The 20,982-nt window shown below is 39.0% G+C and overlaps 1 protein-coding gene across 3 annotated transcripts in view; it reads left to right on the top strand.

The window, feature by feature from the left end:
• Nucleotides 1–20,392, top strand: part of RAD9B (RAD9 checkpoint clamp component B) — a 31,800-nt gene extending 11,408 nt beyond the window's left edge. Inside the window, exons 5-11 of one of the 3 annotated variants that reach the window (XM_029229285.1) lie at nucleotides 3,019–3,118; nucleotides 6,474–6,580; nucleotides 9,924–10,030; nucleotides 10,116–10,180; nucleotides 10,736–10,858; nucleotides 12,025–12,262; nucleotides 20,372–20,392. In XM_029229285.1, the coding sequence (XP_029085118.1) occupies nucleotides 3,019–3,118; nucleotides 6,474–6,580; nucleotides 9,924–10,030; nucleotides 10,116–10,180; nucleotides 10,736–10,858; nucleotides 12,025–12,262; nucleotides 20,372–20,392 (761 nt within the window). Of the gene's footprint in view, nucleotides 1–3,018; nucleotides 3,119–6,473; nucleotides 6,581–9,923; nucleotides 10,031–10,115; nucleotides 10,181–10,735; nucleotides 10,859–12,024; nucleotides 12,263–19,371; nucleotides 19,769–20,371 lie in introns of those variants that run through there. The other 2 variants (XM_029229276.1, XM_029229296.1) reach the window with 2 other exon arrangements.
• Nucleotides 20,393–20,982: the final 590 nt, after the last annotated feature.

The following is a 20,982-nucleotide window of genomic DNA, read 5'->3' as shown; positions in this document are numbered from 1 at the left end:
GTGATATTGGCCTGTAGTCTTCTTTCCTAGTGACACCTTTGTCTGGTTTTGGTATCAGGGTGATGGTGGCCTTGTAGAATGAGTTTGGGAGTGTTCCTCCCTCTGCTACATTTTGGAAGAGTTTGAGAAGGATAGGTGTTAGCTCTTCTCTAAATGTTTGATAGAATTTGCCTGTGAAGTCATCTGGTCCTGGGCTAAATTTCTAATAGTCAGAAATGGGAAGGCATTCTATGATGAGGGAGCAGTGTGGTCAAAGGTATAGACTGCAAGTGTTTAGCGTGTGTTAAGGAAAAAGGGGAAGGAAGCAAGTAGCAAGAAAAAAAGCATCAGGGATGACAAAGAAATAAGGCATTTCTCAGCTTGGACATCCTCGGCAATGCCAATAGAACATTCACCCAAGTCAGGTATTTGTTATAGAGATATGATTGTGCTTGTATATGCATGGGCTATTTCTGAAGAATACCTAAGAAACTGGTAACCGTAGTTACCTCTGAGTAGGGTACTGGGGTGGCAGGAGTCAGAGGTGGAGGGTGACTTATTTTCACTGTCTATTCTTTGGTATCCTTTGAATTTTATACCATGTACATCTATTACCTTCTATTACCTATCCATCTAAAAGTAACTTGAAAATATTTTTTAAAATAAGTAAGATATGCCAACTTTTGAGCTTTGTGTCTTCCCAAAATAGCAGCCACAGTAATCCCTTTAAAATAGGTCAGATTATGTTACTCCTGTGCTTAAAACTCTCAAAAAGCTCACCATTTTACCCAAGGTAAAAGCCGAAGATCTTACAATGGCCGGTAAGATACCACATGATCTGGGAGTCCCACGCTGGGTCCCTGTTCCCTCTGCCTAGCAAGCTCCTTCTCCAGATAGCACATGGCTTGCTCTTTCAAAGACCTCCTTCAGTCTTGCTCAAATGGCATCTTTTCCATGAGGTCTTCCTTGACCTCCTTATTTGAAATTGCTGCCCACCACCACTGGCACTCCCCAGCCCCCTTTCAGCTTTCCTTTTTTCCTGTGCTACTTATTACTATGTGACAGACAAATTATTTTACTTTTTCTTTTTTTGGCTGCACCACACGGCATGCAGGATCTTAGTTCCCCGACCAGGGAGCAAACCTGTGCCCCCTGCAGTGGAAGCGCAGTCTTAACAACTGGACCACCAAGGAAGTACTGCTTTTGATTTTCTTATTGTGTGCCTCCCTTCGCTAGAATGTAAGCTCTGTGAGGTCAGAAATTTTTGTCTGAGTTGTTCTTTGCTAGTCCACAGCTCCCAAATTCATCCCTGTGTGTTTCCCTACTTTGAATCTCAGCTGGCCTTGGAGTTGCTTTTATATCAATAGAATGCACTAGAAGTGATGTTGTGTGAGTTCCGAGCCTAGGCCTCAAGAGGCCTGTCAGCTTCCACTGTTAAACTAAGAACATTTTCATCAGCATGAGAATAAGCACAGCCCAGCGAAGACTCCTGGAAGATAGGAGACCATGTGGTGAGAGGCCCCAGCCATCCCGGCTGTCCCTGTTGTCCCAACTGTGAGGCCCCAGATATGAATATGAGGCCATTCAAAATGATCCAGCCACAGCTAAGCCAACCCAAACCAGAGGAGCCACTCAGCTGAATTGTTAGAAATAACAAATGTTTGTTATTTTGAGCCACTAAATTTCTGATTAAATTTTGTGGTTTGTTATCCATTAAAAACCAACTGATCAGGAATTCCTTGATGGCGCAGTGGTTAAGAATCCGCCTGCCAATGCAGGGGACACAGATTAGAGCCCTGGTCCGGGAAGATCCCACATGCCGCGGAGCAACTAAGCCCGTGAGCCACAACTACTGAGCCCGTGTGCCACAACTACTGAAGCCTGCACGCCTAGAGCCCATGCTCTGCAACAAGAGAAGCCACTGCAACGAGAAGCCCGCGCACCACAATGAAGAGTAGCCCCCACTCGCCGCAACTAGAGAAAGACCGCATGCAGCAACAAAGACCCAACACAGCCAAAAAAATAGTTAATTAATTAAAAAAAAAAAAACACAACTAAGTGGTCAGGGACTTCCCTGGCGGTCCAGTGGTTAAGACTCCGCACTCCCAATGCAGGGGGCACAGGTTCAATCCCTGGTCACGAAGGTCGCACATGCCTCACTGCGTGGTCAAAAAAAAAAACAAAAAACAAAACAAAAGAACAACTGATCAGCCTTGTACACAGTAAGTGCTCAGTAAATATTTATGAAAATAATAAATATTGCTGTTGTTATTAATTCAGTTAAAAAATAAGTTGAGAAATGTTTATAGTGAATCCTTTTGATTCTTATTATAACATTATTATGCTGTAGAAAGTTATAGCCCACCTGGATTTTATTACACGGGCTCCATATTCAAACTCAGATTCAGAAAAAAAAAAGAGAGATAAAACAAACTTAGATTCAAATTCTAGCTATACTTGTTAAAACAGCATAGCCTTGAAGTCATTTAACAGAGCTAGAGCTATACTTTCCTCTTCTGAGATCAAGTACCTATCCCACAGGCATATTGTGAGGATCAGAGGTAATGTACGTACAACATATCCTGCAGTTGCCGGTACATTGGGCCATAGCCATTATTGCTCCACACTCCTCTCCTCTCAGAGGGAAAGAATTCACAGACCGGATGCTCAGGTTTTACTTTTAAAGTTCCCATCCAAAAATATCAGTTTGGATGAAAAATACTGAAAAAGAATCATAGACATATAATCTGTAGTGGGCAATTACTATTTTACACACAATTTAAGAAATTACCTGTATTTCAAAAGAATGTGGGAACTCTACTGCCTAATTGGTTGGAGGGTGTGACATGTTACATGGTGTCCACTAGGGAGCGATAAACACATTCATTAAGGGATAGTGCTTGTAAGCTTTGTGCACCTGTCAGATATTAAATATTACTTTAATTTTATTATTTTAATCTGGCTCTGAAACTTAAAGACTTTTAAAATATGTTAATTTTGCACTTAAAATTATTAACAGGTTGCTTTATTATTTTTAAGGTATTAAAAGGATTCATAATTTGTGTTTTCAAGAAAGTCAGCCTTTGCAAGTTATTTTTGAAAAGAATATGTGTTCTAATACACTAGTGATTCAACCAAGGTAATGAGTTCTCTGTTGTTTATTTTTATTTTTCTGAATATATTATGGTCACAGAGTAAAGAATTAATAGCCTAGAGCTTTTAAATCAGTTATATTTTTTTAAGCTAACACTGGACTTGTAGAAATCACCTTAAAGGATCAAGAGGAAACCTTGAGAAAGGTAAAAGTAGATAATAATAACTGCCTAATGGTAGAAATAATAATTTAGTGGCCAAAATGTTCTAGAAGTATCCCATCAGTGGCTTTCTACATCAAGTGGTATTAAGAGAAAAATATATTATCTAATAATACTTTGCATTTATATGGTTCCTTCTATCTGAGTCTTAACACACACAGCATGAGGAAATTTTAACACTTTTACATGAACTGATTTTATCCCTAAGTGTTTGTTTGTTTGTTTTTTCTAGAGAATGAGTGGGACATATTTGTCAGTGAAAGGTACTCAATTTTTCAGTTAAGCTGTAGTTTAAACATTAATTACTTTGTAAGCCAAAAGATATTTTATCCTTATTGTTTTTTAAATTACAAAAGAAATACATGCTCCTTGCAATACATCTAAAATTTATAGAAGAGTGCAGAGATGAAAAATGGAAGTCTTTCTCTTCTACTTGCCACATATATCCCACTTGGCAGGGGTTTAACATCTATTAACAATTTGGTGTAATCCTTCTATATCATCTTCTATTTATAGCCAGTCTTTCTATAACTTTCTTTTTCCCTATAGCTATGGATATCTTTCTTTCTCTTTTTTTCTCCGTCTCTCTCAAATTTATATCACCTACTAGACACATACATAGTTTTTTAAAAGAAAATGTCCTACCATCCTTATTGTTTGGCAACTTCCTTTTTTAGTGTCTATGTCAGTTTAAGTCAATTTTTTTTTTTTTTTTTTTTTTTTTGCGGTACGCGGGCCTCTCACTGCTGTGGCCCCTCCCGTTGCGGAGCACAGGCTCCGGACACGCAGGCTCAGCGGCCATGGCTCACGGGCCCAGCTGCTCCGCGGCATGTGGGATCCTCCCGGACCGGGGCACGAACCCGTGTCCCCTGCATCGGCAGGCGGACTCTCAACCACTGCGCCACCAGGGAAGCCCTAGTTAAATCAATTTTATTCTTTTTAATGATTGCATAATTTTTACTTGTATGAATGAACCATAATTTAGTTACCCATTACCCTATTAGTGAAAAAGTTGGTTGTTTCCGACTTTTTGCCATCACAAACAATGCTGCTAGTAGTGCATAAGATAGTGTATTAGTTACCTATTTCTGTGAAGCAAATTTCCCCATAACTTAAAGCTTTAAAAAAACCCAGACGTTTATTACTTCAAAATAATAAGTGTGACTTAGCTGGGTGCTTTTGGCTCAAGGTTTCTCATGAGGTTGAAGTCAAGCCATCAGCCAGGGCTGTGGTCTCATCTGAAGGCTGAACTTGGAGAATTTCACTCCCAAGCTCACTGACCTGGCTGTGGGAGGCCTCAGAAAGTCAGCTTCTAAGCTCACCCATGTGGTTGCTGGTAGGCCTCAGTTGCTCACCACGCAGGCCTCTTTGTAGGCTGGCCGATTGTCCTCACAACATGGCACCTGGTAACCAGAGAGAGAGAGAGAGAGAGAGAGAGAGAGAGAGAGAGAGAGAGAGAGGGAAAGAGAGAAGGAAACTCCTATTATGGAAGACACAGTCTTTTTTTTTTTTTTAATATATAAAAAGTCATTTTTTGGTGTTTATTTTATTACTAGGGAGTTTGAGCATCTTTTCATATATTTATTAGCAATTTGTATTTTTCTTCCTTTTTGAATTGCACATTCATATTGTCATTTCTGGTATCAGGTTGTTTAGTATCTTGTACAACACCTCTCCCTTAACACTGGAAAAGTTTCCAGATTAATTTGGTAGGTGTTCCTGACATTTTGGCATCGAGAAACTCTGCTAATCTAATGTCTATTAGCAGGTTAACACTAACATTACAGAAATTCTAAGAATCTCATTTTTATCTGACCTCACCTCAATTTAAAAAATAGGCCAGGGCTTCCCTGGTGGCACAATGGTTAAGAATCTGCCTGCCAGTGCAGGGGACACAGGTTTGAGCCCTGGTCCGGGAAGATCCCACATGCTGTGGAGCAGCTAAGCCCCTGTAACACAGCTACTGAGCCTGCGTTCTAGAGCCCGTGAACCGCAACTACTGAGCCCACGTGCCACAACTACTGAAGCCCACGTGCCTAGAGCCCGTGCTTCGCAACCACCACAATGAGAAGCCCGCGCACCACAACGAAGAGTAGCCCTGGCTCGCCGCAACTAGAGAAAGCCTGTGCGCAGCAATGAATAACAAAACAAAACAAACAAAAAATAGGCCAGAACTTTTAATGCAATAATAAAAAGATAATAAGTAACCTAACTAAAAAATGGGCAAGGGATTTGAATGGACATTTTTCCAAAGAACGTATGCAAATGGCCAACAAGCACGTGAAAAGGATGATCAACACCATTTGTTGTTAGGGAAATGCAAATCAAACAATTTTAAATCTGTGAATTGTGTAGAACGTGAGTTATATCTCAATAAATGTGTTTTTAAAAAGCGAGCCCAGGGCTTCCCTGGTGGCGCAGTGGTTGAGAGTCCGTCTGCCGATGCAGGGGACACGGGTTTGTGCCCCGGTGCGGGAAGATCCCACATGCCGCAGAGCGGCTGGCCCATGAGCCATGGCCGCTGAGCCAGCGTGTCTAAGGACAACCTTGAAAGAAATAGTTAATAATCTAGGACAAGTGACAAAGGGAAAGAGAATACAGGCAGCAGACTCCTTGTAAACCTCTACCCCTCGACTGCGTCTCCAGCATAGTTCACCCCAGTTCTGTTTGAACATCTCCATTTTCTACTATCTCCCTTAGGAGTATGATCCCAGGTCATTTTTGTTAAAAAATGTATTGGGGATGTGAAAGCATAGAATTAAAGATATTTTATTCTAGTGTTTGGTTTATTCTGCAGTTTTCACATGTTTTACTTAGAATATATTTTGCTATTCTCTTGGCCTTCAAATGATGTTGTAATTCTTTCTTTTTTTTTGGCTGCAGCCGAGCGGCTTTCAGAATCTTAGTTCCCTGACCAAGGATTGGTCCCAGCCCCCATCAGTGAAAGCGCTGGGTCCTAACCACTGGACCGCCAGGGGATTCCTAATGTTGTAATTTTAAGATATACTAAAAATATACCAGCTCATATAGAAAAATGAAGATAGGTCTTTTGGGTAGATTTTTCTAAATACAGGACAATTAACCTATTTATTTCCAGGTTAAAGATGAGTCCCATTTAATATGATAATTTCTTTCTGTTTGTTCTTCAAATAATGTACTACTGTTCCTTACATTTTATAGAGTGCTTGCTGAGGCAACTGTTCTTTTTACATCGAGTCAAGAGGAAGTTACTCTTGCTGTTACTCCACTGAACGTTTGCATTAAGAGTTCTAATGAGGAATCAATGGGTAAGGATTATATCTGTCACTGTGCTTTGATGGAATATTACTTCCTGGCTTTCCTGATTACTGTACAGTTATACAGTAAATATTAGTGACATAATACTTTTTCTTGTCTAAAAGGCAGTAAAATGTAGAAAGATCATTAAAATTTTTAAGAGACCTGAGAAATTTGTCACAATCAGTAATTAAAATACTTGGCTTTGAAATTCAGATTGTTTTATAATTAGGAGAATGGGACTTCTCTGGTTGCACAGTGGTTAAGAACCCACTGGGCCAATGCAGGGGACACAGGTTCGAGCCCTGGTCCGGGAAGATCCCACATGCCTCAGAGCAACTAACCCATGAGCCACAACTACTGAGCCGAGTACCACAACTACTGAAGCCCGCATGCCTAGAGCCTGTGCTCCGCAACAAAGAGAAGCCACCGCAATGAGAAACCTGTGCACCGTGAGGAAGAGTAGCCCCTGCTCTCCGCAACTAGAGAAAGCCTGCATGCAGCAATGAAGACCCAACACAGCCAAAAATAAATAAATAAATGTATTAAAAAAATAAAATTAGAATGGTTACTGAGAAAAATATTTTTTCAGTTAAAATTTTAAGGTCTATTTCTCATCCTTTGTATTTAGCATAAAGAAAAATTAAGAGGCCAGCAATCCCGTTGAGATGATCTTTGACCACATAAAAAGGAAAAGTAACTTTAAGTTAGAAATGTAAGATATTCCAGATGGCAAATATATAGGACAGAAAATATGAATATTTCTTAATGAATGAAATATTATTTTTTATAAATTTATTTATTTTATTTTTGGCTGCGTTGGGTCTTTGTTGCTGTGCGCGGGCTTTCTCTAGTTGCGGTGAGTGGGGGCTACTCTTCTCGCAATGCATGGGCTTCTCATTGCTGTGGCTTCTCTTGTTGTGGAGCGCGGGCTCTAGGTGCGTGGGCTTCAGTAGTTGTGGCACGTGGGCTCAGTAGTTGTGGCTGGCGGGCTCTAGAGCACAGGCTCAGTAGTTGTTGTGCACGGGCTTAGTTGATCCGCAGCATGTGGGACCTTCCTGGACCAGGGCTCAAACCCGTGTCCTCTGCATTGGCAGGCGGATTCTTAACCACTGCACCACCAGGGAAGTCCCAACGTGAATATTAAGTCAGCTCTTCTAAGAGTTATACAGATGGAATGGAGAAACTAAAGCATGATTAAGTCAGGAGTTTTGCTATTAAGGAAATTTACTAGGGTATTATGGGCACCACTTGTCTGAGACTCTTTGACCTTGGATTTTTTTTTTTTTTTTGGTGATAGCTGTAAAGAAAGAATACAAAGGAAGAAACATTATTTTGAAGTGAAAAACCAGTATAACCAGGGCTTAAGTTGGGTCAGACGACTTTGCAGGGTCTAGTTTGTGCCAGGTTCTGTTCTAAATGGTTTACATTTCTGAATCCATTTGATCTTTGTAACAAGTCTGTGATGTAGGTACTATTAGTATACATTTTCTATATGAAGAATATGAAGCACAGAGAAACTAGGTGACTTGCCTGCTGTCACACAGTTAATAAGTGGTGGATTATGATCTGAATATAGACTGTCAGGCTCCAGGGCTTAGTCTCATTACCACTGTGCTCTTATTGCTTCTCTCAAAGTCCCATCTAGCATTCTGTTTTGGCACTCAGGGGTGCATGATCTGGAAAATATATGCTTGGCTAGTGAAAGGGTCTGTTTTATATTCATAATGCCATCTCTGAATAAATGGCCATTTATTCAGACACTGTCCCTTGTAAGAAGCTTTCTAATGAGTAGTTATAGTTATGGTTGACTGGGGACCCAATTGTTTAACTTTATTATTGAACTTACTCTACGCCAGCACACTGGGAGTGACATGAGTCTTCTTTTTTTTTAATTAATTTTTTTAATATTCTGTTTCATATTCTTTTCCATTATGGTTTATTACAGGATACTGAACATAGTTCCCTGTGCTATACAGTAGGACCTTGTTGTTTATCCATTCTCTATATAATAGTTTCCATCTTCTAGTCCCAATCTCCCAATCCAGTGACACCCCCCCACCCCGCCGCCCCCAGCAAACACAAGTCATGACATGAGCCTTCTTGATTGAGATGAAGGTATTTGTAAGGTATTGTTTGGTCCTTTTAAAATATATATACCATTTCTCCTTTGTTCTTACACTTGCATAATTCATGTTCATTGAAGAAAATTAAAAACACATAAAAAGCACTAATAAAGTCACCTGAAATCCCACTGTCTAGAGACAAGTACTCAATAGTTTGGTTCATCTCTTTCTATATACCTTAGATCTGACAACAGGAGATTGGTCTAGTGAAATACTATGAAGCTATTAAAAGTAGTCTTGGGAGTTCCCTGGTGGCCTAATGGTTAGGGTCCGGTGCTTTCGCTGCTGTGGCCTGGGTCCAAGCCCTGGTCGGGAAACTGAGATCCTGCAAGCCATGTGGCGTGGCCAAAAAAAAAAAAAAAGAAGTCTTGTGTGTGTGTATATATACATTTCTTTCTCTCTGGGTGTGTATGTCAAAGATGTTTATTGAAGTTAATTTTGTAGTGGAAAACACAAAACACCAACACACATAAATAATTAGGAAAATGTACTTATTGACATGGAAAAATAGTCAGGATACATTATTGAATAGATTATAAAATGGTATGCATAGTATCATCATATTTTCATTTTAAAAAATGCACATAAAAGTTTAATAAAATATTAGAGAACAAAATTCAACACCTCTGGGGGAAAAAAAATTCAACACCTCTGTTATTGTCTGTCTTTTGGACGATAGCCATCCTAGTGGGTGTGAAGTGTTGTCTTATTGTGGTTTTGATTTTCATTTCTCTAGCAACTAATGATGTTGAGTATCTTTTTTTGTGTTCTTATTGCTTATTTGTGTATCTTCTTTGGAGAAATGTCTGTTCACATCCCTTATTTTTCACTTGAGTTATTTGTCTTTTTATTTTTCTCCCCTTTTCATATATATGATTTCAAATATTTTCTCCCATTCTAAGTTGATTTTTACTTTTTTTTTTTGGCTGCCCTGTGTGGCTTGTGGGATTGAAGAAGTGGAGGCTGCCAGTCTCTTAAGGCCTGGGCCCAGACCAGAAACTAGCACCAGGTCACTCCACCATATCCTATTGGTGAGAGCAGACGAAGAGCCCACTCACCCCAGATTCAAGGGGAGGGGACATAGACATAGACCCCACCTCTCAATGAAGGAATGTCAGAGAATTTATGGCTATTTTTAACTTATCACTTATGCTTTATTTTCTTATCAAAATTTAACAAATACCACTGGAACTAATTTTATTCTTTACTTTCCTATAACATTGAGCAGATTTGACCAATTCTGTATACAGTGAGATGTTTGTTGGGCCAGATGAGTTTGACTTCTATCAAATTGGAGTCAACACTGAAATAACATTTTGCTTCAAAGAACTGAAGGTAAACCAAAATTTGTGTCCAATTAGAATTATCAATGGCAATTTTTAATAAAGATTTCACATTTTTCCCCTTTTTTTCCTTTCAGGGAATGCTGACATTTTCAGAAGCTACACATGCTCCTATAGCCATTCATTTTGATTTTCCTGGGAAGTAGGTCCTTGGGAAATTTCTGAGTTTGTTTCTTTTTCTTTTGTCATACATTAATAATAAAACCCTTTGGTTCACTTTGAAATTAATTCACACCTCAGGAATTCCTTAACTTTACTAGCAACACTTATCAAACTAAAATTTTGAAAGATGTCATAACCTAGAGTTCTTTTTATTGGTAACTTGATTTAGAAAGATATATTATTCTGAAGAGTAAAAACATTTATAAACTTGACATACTGAATAAATTGCCAAATTAGAAAATTATACATGGCTTAAACAAGTTAAATCTCTATGAAACTATGGTATGTTATATGATATTTCAGAACTAAAATTTCAGAGAGATTGGGCTAGGATGAATGTGTTTTATGAAATTGGATGTGATGATTTCTAAGGACACTTTTAGTTCTTAGGACTGTCTCGATTTGTGAAAAGACAAGACTTTTACTGTTTCTTTTTACTCCAAAATTATCATTTTTTAATGTTTTCCCAATGTCCATCAGAAAATGAGTGTGAGTGTGATGAGTGTGATGTTTGCTCTGACTTTGTCTTTTTTAGACCCATGGCTTTAAGTATTGACGATATGTTATTGGAAGCCAACTTTATTTTGGCTACATTAGCTGATGAGCCAAGTAGAGCATCTTCTCCACAATCACTGTGTCTTTCACAAAAACGAAAAAGGTAAGGCCATGTTTTAATGTCTTTATTGGTTGGGATAAAGCCATTGCAGTCTTATTCTGAAATAATTCAATGGCATTCACTTAGGAAACAATTGAGGATGAAAACATTAGAAGATCAGAAATTTTAACTGAATCAGGAAAGCTCCAGGAAGACCTAACTGTAACAGAGAAATATCACCCATCTTTCACTAGATATTTGCTTTTTCTCTTATGATCACAGTTTAACAGGACTGCCTGGTTTATCTTTGTCGTTACCTAAAACTCATTTCCATTTTCAGTAGTTGTTTTTTAGGAGTGATACAGTGTTAAGGTTCACAGGAAAGTTTGTATTCACTACCCAGAACTCTCTTTCTTAGAGAGAGAAACAGCCATTGCTTTTCTTTCTTTTTTTCCCCTTTTGTCTCTCTTTTTTTTTTTTTTTTTTTAAATTTTGGCTGCGCTGCGCGGCTTGAGGGATCTCAGTTCCCCGACCAGGGACTGAACCTGGGCCACGGCAGTGAAAGCACCGGATCCTAACTGCTGGACCACCAGGGAGTTCCCCCTTTTGTCTCTTAATAACTTTTTTTTTGGTGGAAGGTGCTTCATTGTAAAAGTAACATAAACTTACTATGGGAAATTTGGAAAATGCAGGAAAGTACAAAGAATAAGTTAAAAAACACCGACAATTTTACCATCTAGTGATAGCCACTGTTAATATTTGGCACACTGTGTTTTCTTTCAGACTTTTAATTTTGCATACAGTTGCATTTTAAAACAAGATTGGGTCATATAGCATATGTAGTTTTGTATTCTTTTTTTTCCCACAAAATATTATATTGTGAACATTTTCCAGTATTGTTGATAATAACTTGGAAACATGATTTTTAATGACTCTACACAATTTTGTCATACTGTAATTTATTTGACCTTTTTTCTAACTTCGCCCTATTACCGTGTCACAAGATTGTCTCATATACATTGGGTTGTTTTACTGAAAAATCTGAATCTGTCAAGAGAATTTCTAGATAATCATGTATGTAAATCTTAACTTTCAACAATTAGTTCAATGTTATTTCAGTATATTCCCTAAACCAGTGTTATTGTCATCCCATATTGATCCATTAATTATATAAAAATATATCTTTCAAAGTAAACAGTTCATTCATTTAATCTCTATTAATACCTCAGGTCAGAGCTGATACATTCAAATTCAGAGGCTGGTAAAAATGTAACCAGCAAGGACGCAGAGTATATCTCGAGAAAAGCAGTACCCAAAAGGCTTTATTCTGAGACTCGCACGAAAGTCTCTTCATTGGAAAACCGTGGCAGCCCATTAACGGAAAGAGCGAACAGAGACATTAGTGAAGTACCAGAAAGCAGTGTCAGTGACACGGAGGAAGTGCCAGGATCTTCACATCTCAGGAAGGTAAAAGAAAAACACTGAGACACAACTGCATCTCAGTCAAGAACTCTCGTCATCCGTCTCCCTTTGCAATCTCCCTGCCTCAGCCCACCTCCAATATCCGGGAAATTAATTTTATTATTTTTTGCTAGGGGAGAGGTGAAACCAGTCTGACATGGAGAAAAGGCTGATTTACAGAATGTCAATACAAAATAGTTAAATTGCTCATTGAGTAATTCTAACAAAGTATATTCAAACAGAAATTTGAGTCACTTGTTTTAAAGAATAAATTATGATTTCTTATAGCATACTTATCTTTGAATACAAATAATATGCTAAAGTCATATACTTTGCTTTCTAAAATACATGTCCTTCTAATTTTATTTTTCAAGTTTGGTTGGGAAATCCTTTATTCATGGTAGTACAAATGTAAACTTCATCACAACAAACATCACAAATTCCTTCATAGTGGTGTCCCAGTTAAGAACATTATTATGTTACCAACATTTTACTAGATGGATGATAAACCTCACAAAATGCTATAGTGTTAAACCTTAAGAAATCCACTGAACTGAAGATAAACATAATTTATTCGAAGTATCAAATAATGATAGTCCCTGTTTTACATGTTTATATTGATGTTTTATTCAAGCTTGTTTTGCTGTTGTTATTATTATTGGTTTGGAAATATGAGTTTCTTAGAGTTAGAAATAACTCTAAGGAGAAATAATATTACTAAAAGTCACTACTTACACTGTATGAAGACTTTTAGGGTAGTAAAATTGGATAGTAAACTCCACTTATTATTCAGTTTGATGCCACAGTGTTTATTGAATACCTGATATGCCTGGCACTTATGGCAATTTTCTCTTCTCGTGAATTACTAGCTTGGCCGTAAAGTGAAAACTGAAATCTGTCTTTTCATTATACAGAAACATTTTCCTCATCCTGTTTTTTGGTCACACATATTGTGCTTACTTTTTCGCAGGCAGCAACAGGAATACATTTTCCTGCTGCTTCACTTCCCTGAAATTCACTAAGATTGCCAATTTCCTCACTAGGGAAAGTGACATTTAGAGCTGTAAGCTCCATGAGTACCATTACAGCACTCTTTTCTTCAAATTTCCTATCATGTCACTTAAATTCTAAAAAGAAAGTTCTATTTTTAAAGGGAATTATTTGCCTTAACTCCTGCAGAAATGAAATTACATTATGGGTAAATAATTTAGACCATTATCACCTTCTATATGAACTATGGTGGGCCTTCTGATTGACCTCCATGCCTCCATTCTCCTCCACTCTGGTTTCCTCCACAGTGTACCAGAAGATTCCTTTGAGACCTTATATTTACAATGAGGTATAGGACTCCAGAGCACTGGCTCTAGAGTTTCTGGGTTGGAATCTCTGTCTTGCCATTATTAGCTGTGTAACTTGGATAAGTTACTTATCTTTGCTTCAGTTTTCTTTCTGTTAGTAAAATGGGAATAATGCTGCTGCTACCCAATTGAATTGTTATGAAAATTAATTGGGCTAATACATGGAGCTGGCTCATGGTCAGTGCTCATTAAATGTTAGTTATTGTTATACATCACTCTCCTGCTTTTATTGTCTCTTGGATCATTCTGCTTCGCCCATAGGATTTCTCCTAAACCCCTTGGAATGGCATTCAGGGACTTTCCCTAGGGTATTTAATAAAATCTTCTCATTTCCTCCCCTGAGGTCCAGTTCCAGCCCTTCAGAGTATGTTTTAATGTCTGGTAGAGTTAGTATCCCTTTGTAGATTTAGTCAGTTTTTCCTGGCTATTCTGAATGTGTATTTTTTACTTGAACTTTAATATCAACTTATCTAGCTCCAGAAAAAGTCTGTTGGTATTTTTTTAATTGGGATTTCCTTAAATTTCTGTTAACTTGGGGATGTTAAGAGACACCTTTATGATGCTGAGTCATTCTATCCAAACACAGGCAATATATTTCCACTTGTTAGGTCTACTTTTGTGTCTCTCAGGAGTGTCTTAAAATGTTTCTCATATACATTTACACATTTAAGTTTATTCCTAAGTAATTTAACCGTTTATATTGCTATTGTAAATAGTTTTCTCTACCATTATGTTTTCTGACTGCCTATTGTTTGTGTATATGAAGGCTACTGTTTTTTTGTGTGTTAATTTTATATCCTACTACCCTGCTGAATTATTTTATTGTTTCCATTAGTTTTATCATTGATTCTCTCAGGGTTTCCAGACATGCTATACATCATTTTTATATAGAGATAGTTTCATTTCTTCTTTAATCTCTCCAACTGACTCTTTTGTTCAGTTGTATTAGCACGTAATCTCTAGTACAACATTAACAGTGGAGAGAGTGGGCATGCTTGCTTAGTTCCTGATCTTAGTGGAAACATTCAGCAAATGCTTTTGTGTCCTACTTTTGTTCATACTATTGCTCCTACAGTCTGGGGTGATAGTATTCCTTTTTTCACCGTTCAAACCCCTACCCACCCTTCAAAGCCCAGCTCAAGTGATATGTCTCTTTTTGAAGTCTTCTCATTCTAATCATTTTGTTTGTTTTATTCATTTTTAATGTCATGTAATAATTTAATAAATATGCTTGTTACTCCACTAGGTAGATTGTGAGCTCATCAAGGGCAGGCCTGAGTCGTACTCATCTCTGTATTCCTAGTGCATAGCCAGTGGTTGGCAAACCTTCAGCCCCGGTTTGGGATAGCCTAAGAAAGTTTTTAAAATCCCTCAAGTAGTATCACAAAATTCCAAAATGAAATCAATTTTAATTCACCTTATTTAAAAAGATAAATAATATGGTAGTATTCTACTTTGGGAAAGGGGATTTTCAAAATTAAACTGTTGTAGAGGAGTATTACTATATTCTAATATTCAAATGACCAATATATTTTTCCATTGTTGATTTTCAGTAAGTTATACACAGCTCTCAGGGGCACCAAAATGGGGGAAATATTTATATTATTATATTTTTAATTGAAGTATTATTGACTTACAACACTATGTTAGTTCTAGGTACAGAACATAATGATTTGATATTTCTGTACATTACAAAATGATAACAATAAGTCAACAGCAAATTTAGGGCAGTTTTCAAAGACCAAAGTCACCATACAAAGTTATTATAATATTGTTGACTGTATTCCCCATGCTGTACATTTCATCCCCATCACTCATTTATTTTGTAACTGGAAGCTTGTACCTCTTAATCTCCCTCACCTATTTCACTCATCCCCCCACACCCCTCCCCTCTGGCAACCACCTGTTTGTTTTTTGTATCTATGAGTCTGTTTCTGTTTTGTTACGTTTGTTCATTTGTTTTGCTTTTTAGATTCCGTATATAAGTGAAATCACACTGTATTTGTCTTTCTCTGACTTATTTCACTGAACATAATACCTTCTAGGTCCATTGACGTTGTTGCAAATGGCAAGATTTTATTCTTTTTTGTGGCTGAGTGATATTCCACTGTGTACACACACCACATCTTCTTTATCCATTCCTCTATCGGTGGACACTTAGGTTGCTTCTGTATCTTGGCTATTATAAATAAAGCTGCAATGAACATGGGGGTGCAGATATCTTTTTGAATTAGCATTTTTGTTTTTTTTCTGAAAAATAGCCAGGAGAGGAATTGCTGGATTGTATGGTAGTTCTATTTTTAAGAGAATATGAATATTATTTTAAAATTTTTATAATAATTTATCTTCTTACCCAATTCGTATAGGATTTGGACTAATTCCAAGTTGTATGGCCATTCATAAACTTTCTCCATTAGAAGACTGTTATATACCAGGGAAAGGCTTGATCATCCAGCCATGAAAGATTTAAAGGCCAAAGAGTAGGTAGGGAAAAGAGGGGGTAGCAAATGACATTTACCTTAAGTCAGTGGCAAATTCAGGGCAGCTCTCAAAGTCCAAAGTAAACTAGTAGGTTTTTAGTTTAATATAGCACAGTAAGCATTATGAAGAGCTATTTGCACATGATATTATACATTGAACAGACACAGATGCTATCATTAGGTCAATTCCAGCCTTTGGATCTTGACCTTGGTTAACACTAGACTCTTCAGAAGCAACTGAGACTATGCCTCCAATTAAAATCAAAGCCAGTGTATTAGTTTCTTATTGCTGCTATAAAAAATTACCACAAATTCAGTGGCTTAAGACAACACAAATTATCTTACAGTTCAGAAGTCCAAAATGGGTCTCACTGAGCTAAAATCAAGGTGTTGGCAAGGCTGCGTTCCTTTGCGGAGACTCTAGGGAAGAATCTGCTTTCTTGCCTTTCCTATCTTCTTGAGATCACCTGCATTCTTCGACTGTGGTTTCCTTCCAGCTTTAAAACCAGCAACGGCCAGTCAAGTCCTTTTCACATTGCTTCACTCTGATGCTGACTCTTCTCTGCTTTTCACATTTTTTTTTTTTTTCCGGTATGTGGGCCTCTCACTGTTGTGGCCTCTCCCATTGCGGAGCACAGGCTCTGGACGCGCAGGCTCAACGGCCATGGCTCACAGGCCCAGCCGCTCTGCGGCATGTGGGATCTTCCCGGACCGGGGCACGAACCCGTGTCCCCTGCATTGGCAGGCAGACTCTCAACCACTGTGCCAACCAGGGAAGCCCTGCTTTTCACATTTAAGCATCCTTGTGAGTCCACTGGGCCCACCTGGATAGTCCAGGTCACTGATTAGCAACTTTATTCCATTTGCTACCTTAATTCCCTTTTGCCATGTAATATAACATATTCACAGGCTCCTGGGATTAAGACGTGGACATCTTTGGGGGTGCGGGCAGGCCATCATTCTGCCTACCACAGGCTATATCACAGCTAATTTGGGGTGTTTCATCTGGAGCGAGGGTTCAACAGCTGCTGTCAGAACTGCCCCATGCAGAGGGCATCTTCACCTTCTGATGTGTGAGGATGAGCCAAGAACAGGGATCATTCACTTATTCATTCTTGTTACCTACCATGCAACTCCCACAGGTATTTGTTGAAGGTCTTGTGTTGTAGATGTGGGGTATACAATGGTATGCAAAATAAACAAGAAACGTTCCTAAACTTGCTTATAGACTAGGAGGGACACAGACATTAAACAAATAGTCACATGACTAAATATATGATAATTTTTAAAAACCTGTGGTAAGTTCAATAAAGGAAAAGTTTAAGGTGCTTTGAGAGGATTTAAGGTATGAACTGACCTAATCTAGGAGGTCAGAACGTCTTCTTTGAAATTGGTGTTTGAGCTGAACTGGAAAGGATAAGGTAGTAGGGGGGAGTTGAGTGGATGTGTGGCATGTGCAAAAGCCCCTGTGATGGAGGGAGTGTGCTGGTTTTAAGGAACTGGAGGATGACCAGTGTGGTTAGCAGGCAGATAGCCAGGGTGAAACAATGGCACAGGGTGAATGAAACTAGAGTAACTGCTGAGTGCCGATTCATGCCAGATGTAAACAGCCATGTAAACGGCCATATAAAGTACTGTGGCATTTAAAGTATTTGAAGGATTTTAACAGGGAGGGCTGCCAGAGTTGAATTTTTGAAAGATAACTTTAGTTGCAGCTACTATGTGCAGAATGGGATGCAGTGAGGCAAGAATGGAAGTTCAGTTGTGGCATCTGAGAGATGGTGATTCAGTAGCAATGGAGAGAAGTGGCCAAAGTAGACAGCTAATTGAGGAGGTAGAAGTAGCAGGACTCTGTGATGGATTGGTTATGGGGCTTAAGGGAAAAGGAGGTATCAAGGTCTGGAGCAACAGGTTCAATGCTCACTAAGATCATGAATTCTATTTTGGACATGTTAAGTGGCAGAAATCAAATGGGTAGTAGGATATACGAAGTTCAAATTCTGTGAGACTCCCTGGCATATACATACGTAGTTATTTCTGCCAGCAGTGTGAAAGAAAGTTCCTAGGGAGAGGGTGCAGGGGAGAGTACTGCCATCATTTAAAGCAGTGGTTCTTAACCAGGGCCAGGGGACGCTGGGCAATGTCTGGAGACAATTCTGGATGTCACAATTCAGGAAGGAGGGTGCTACTGGCATCTAGTGGGCAGAGGCAAGGGATGCTGCTCAACACCCTCCCATGAGCAGGACAGCCGTCACAACAAAGAAGCACCAGGCCTCAAATGTCAGTAGTGTTAAGGCTGAGAAACCCTGATTCAAAGGCTGGGTAGAAGAGGGCAAGCCAGCTGAAAAGTCTAAGAGCAACCAGGAGAGTGCAGTATGAGGAAGGTTTGAGAAGAAAGTGTCAGAGTGACTATCAAGTGGGATGGAGACTGAAAATGGTCATTGGCTTAAGGATCTGGCAATTTTTGGTGACCATCTTGAGAAGTGCTTCTGTGTGAGGGTCAGGAGCTTTTTTAGATAGGACGGAAGAATAGGAGAATGAGAAAATGGAGAAAGCAAGTGTAGACAACTCTACAGCAGAGGTAAGGATGGAGGGAGGAAGGGAATGAGGCTATTTATATATTTTAATGAGAGACATTTGATTATTTTAAAATGCTGACATTCTTATCCAGTAGAGGAGAGGCATGGGAGGGGCTGGGAGTCAGAGACAGGGAGAGGACTGGCTCTAGTCAGGAGTAGCTGCTTCTGTCGCAGCAGGAGGGAAAGGGGAGAAGATGGATGGAGTCGAGCAGGATGGCCTACAGTGTCTCCCTTTATCTCTGTCTCCCACAGCCTTAGTGTTAATTTCTTTCTTTCTTTTTAAAATTAATTAATTAACTAATTTGGCTGTGCTGGGTCTTAGTTGCGGGATGCGAGATCTTTAGTTGCATTTGCTGCATGTGGGACCCAGTTCCCCGACCAGGGATTGAACCTGGGCCTCCTACACTGGGAGCATGGAGTCCTAGCCACTGGACCACCAGGGAAGTCCCTGGTGTTAGTTTCAATGGCTCGGGCAGGGTAGTCAGAAGCAGACCACTGATTCCACACTGTGTGCCTTTGGAGTCCAGGGAAGGGTTTTATTTTAGGATGTTTTGGGCCACTCAAGAAGGTTTTGGGTATTTCATGAACCATCACTATTAAAGTTAGGGAGACCACCTTGGCTGAGCTTCTGAAAAGGGGTATTTGATGAGCGCTAACTTGCTTTGAATAAACAGTACAGTTACTTTTTTCCCCTCCAGTTTTCTTGCATGTTCTTTGGAGCAGTTTCTTCTGACCAACAAGAACACTTCAACCACCCTTTCCACAGTCTGGCAACAGCAAGTGACAGTGAAGAGGACGTGAATGATGGCAGTTTTTCCACATTCTAACACTTAATGATGGCTGAGCTGGCCCCCTACCCATTTACTGGCTCACTTGCACCTCAAACACATTTTCACACTTAAGCCTATGAAGATATTGTCTTGGACTTCCTTGAAATGGATAATGGGCTGCTAGTTTTCTAAACATCTTCTTATACAACAACCATATCTAGAAATAGCTGCTTGTCAAGTAAATGTAATTTGCTTTAAATCCATTATGCTTCTTGGGAGGGAGAAGAGTTTTCTGTGCAGGGAAAAAGCTCATTAGAATTCTTCAATTCAGGGACTTCCCTGGTGGTGCAGTGGTTGAGAGTCCGCCTGCCAATGCAGGAGACACGGGTTCAAACCCTGGTCCGGGAAGATCCCACATGCTGTGGAGCAACTAAGCCCGTGTGCCACAACTACTGAGCCTGCACTCTAGAGCCCATGAGTCACAACTACTGAAGCCTGCGTGCCATGCTCCGCAACAAGAGAAGCCACCACAATGGGAAGCCCGTGCACCACAACGAAGAGTAGCCCCTGCTCACCGCAACTAGAGAAAGCATGTGTGGAGCAATGAAAACCCAACACAGCCAAATAAATAAAATTAAAAAAAATAAAAAAGAATTCTTCAATTCAGTGCACACTCACACTAGAGTTTTTAGCATTTTCTTTACCAGTTTTATAAAGGTATTTAAACTTTCTTTAGCAGCCATTTTGAGTGCATCAATATGGCTTGTAGAGTTCAGGTATCTTCTGTGTTTGATTGCAAACATTTGAGTTTTGGTGCTTTCAGACATAGTAAAAAATTATGCATGTAATGCCATAACATTTTTGGTCTATTGCTTGCTATATTTTTTTAAGATTTTAAGTAAAAATATATGACTTTAAAATTTTGCAGTGTGATGCAGAAAAGAAGTGATGCAAAAAAATTATTTCTGTATTATCTGATATAGAACAGCAGCCTCCACTGCCAAGAAAGCCTGGGTTTGGAGGGGAATGAGATGGAAGATGAATGTCTCTGTTCTTTGCCTCTTTAAGAATTAGCTTCTTACCTGCACAGAATAAAAAATCTGGCACAGAAATATTGTTATATAACATCTTATGATGTGTGCCTCTCCCTCTCCCAAACCTGTTTAGAGTCAATTATAACCTGACAAACTAGACTTTTGTAACACCTTAATTGTTAAGCCTGTGAAACCATCAAATCACAAGGAAATGTTAATTGGCAAGCAATTGTGCTTTAGATTTTGTGAGGAATTAATAAGACAAAGGTGGCTGAGTGGATTAGTAAACTTTAGAACTGTGAACAGAGTTCAAACTAAAACCAGAATGAGTTTGGCTCTTGTAGCTTGGTAATGAGCCATAGCTACCCACAATAACCTAATAAAAACTCAAGTTCATCCCAAAATGTTCCTCAGTGAATGAAACTGGGCTTTCATCAAGCTTTTTTTGGAAACTGGCAATGCCCACATAATTTCACATTGTAGGCTAAAGATGTATGTATCTTTT

The sequence above is a fragment of the Monodon monoceros genome, unplaced genomic scaffold, assembly GCF_005190385.1.
Source record: "Monodon monoceros isolate NGI ecotype Baffin Bay Population unplaced genomic scaffold, NGI_Narwhal_1 Super_Scaffold_1, whole genome shotgun sequence".
Taxonomy (NCBI): domain Eukaryota; kingdom Metazoa; phylum Chordata; class Mammalia; order Artiodactyla; family Monodontidae; genus Monodon; species Monodon monoceros.
The sequence above is the reverse complement of the archived record's forward strand: the minus strand, read 5'-3'. Positions and strand labels throughout refer to the sequence as shown.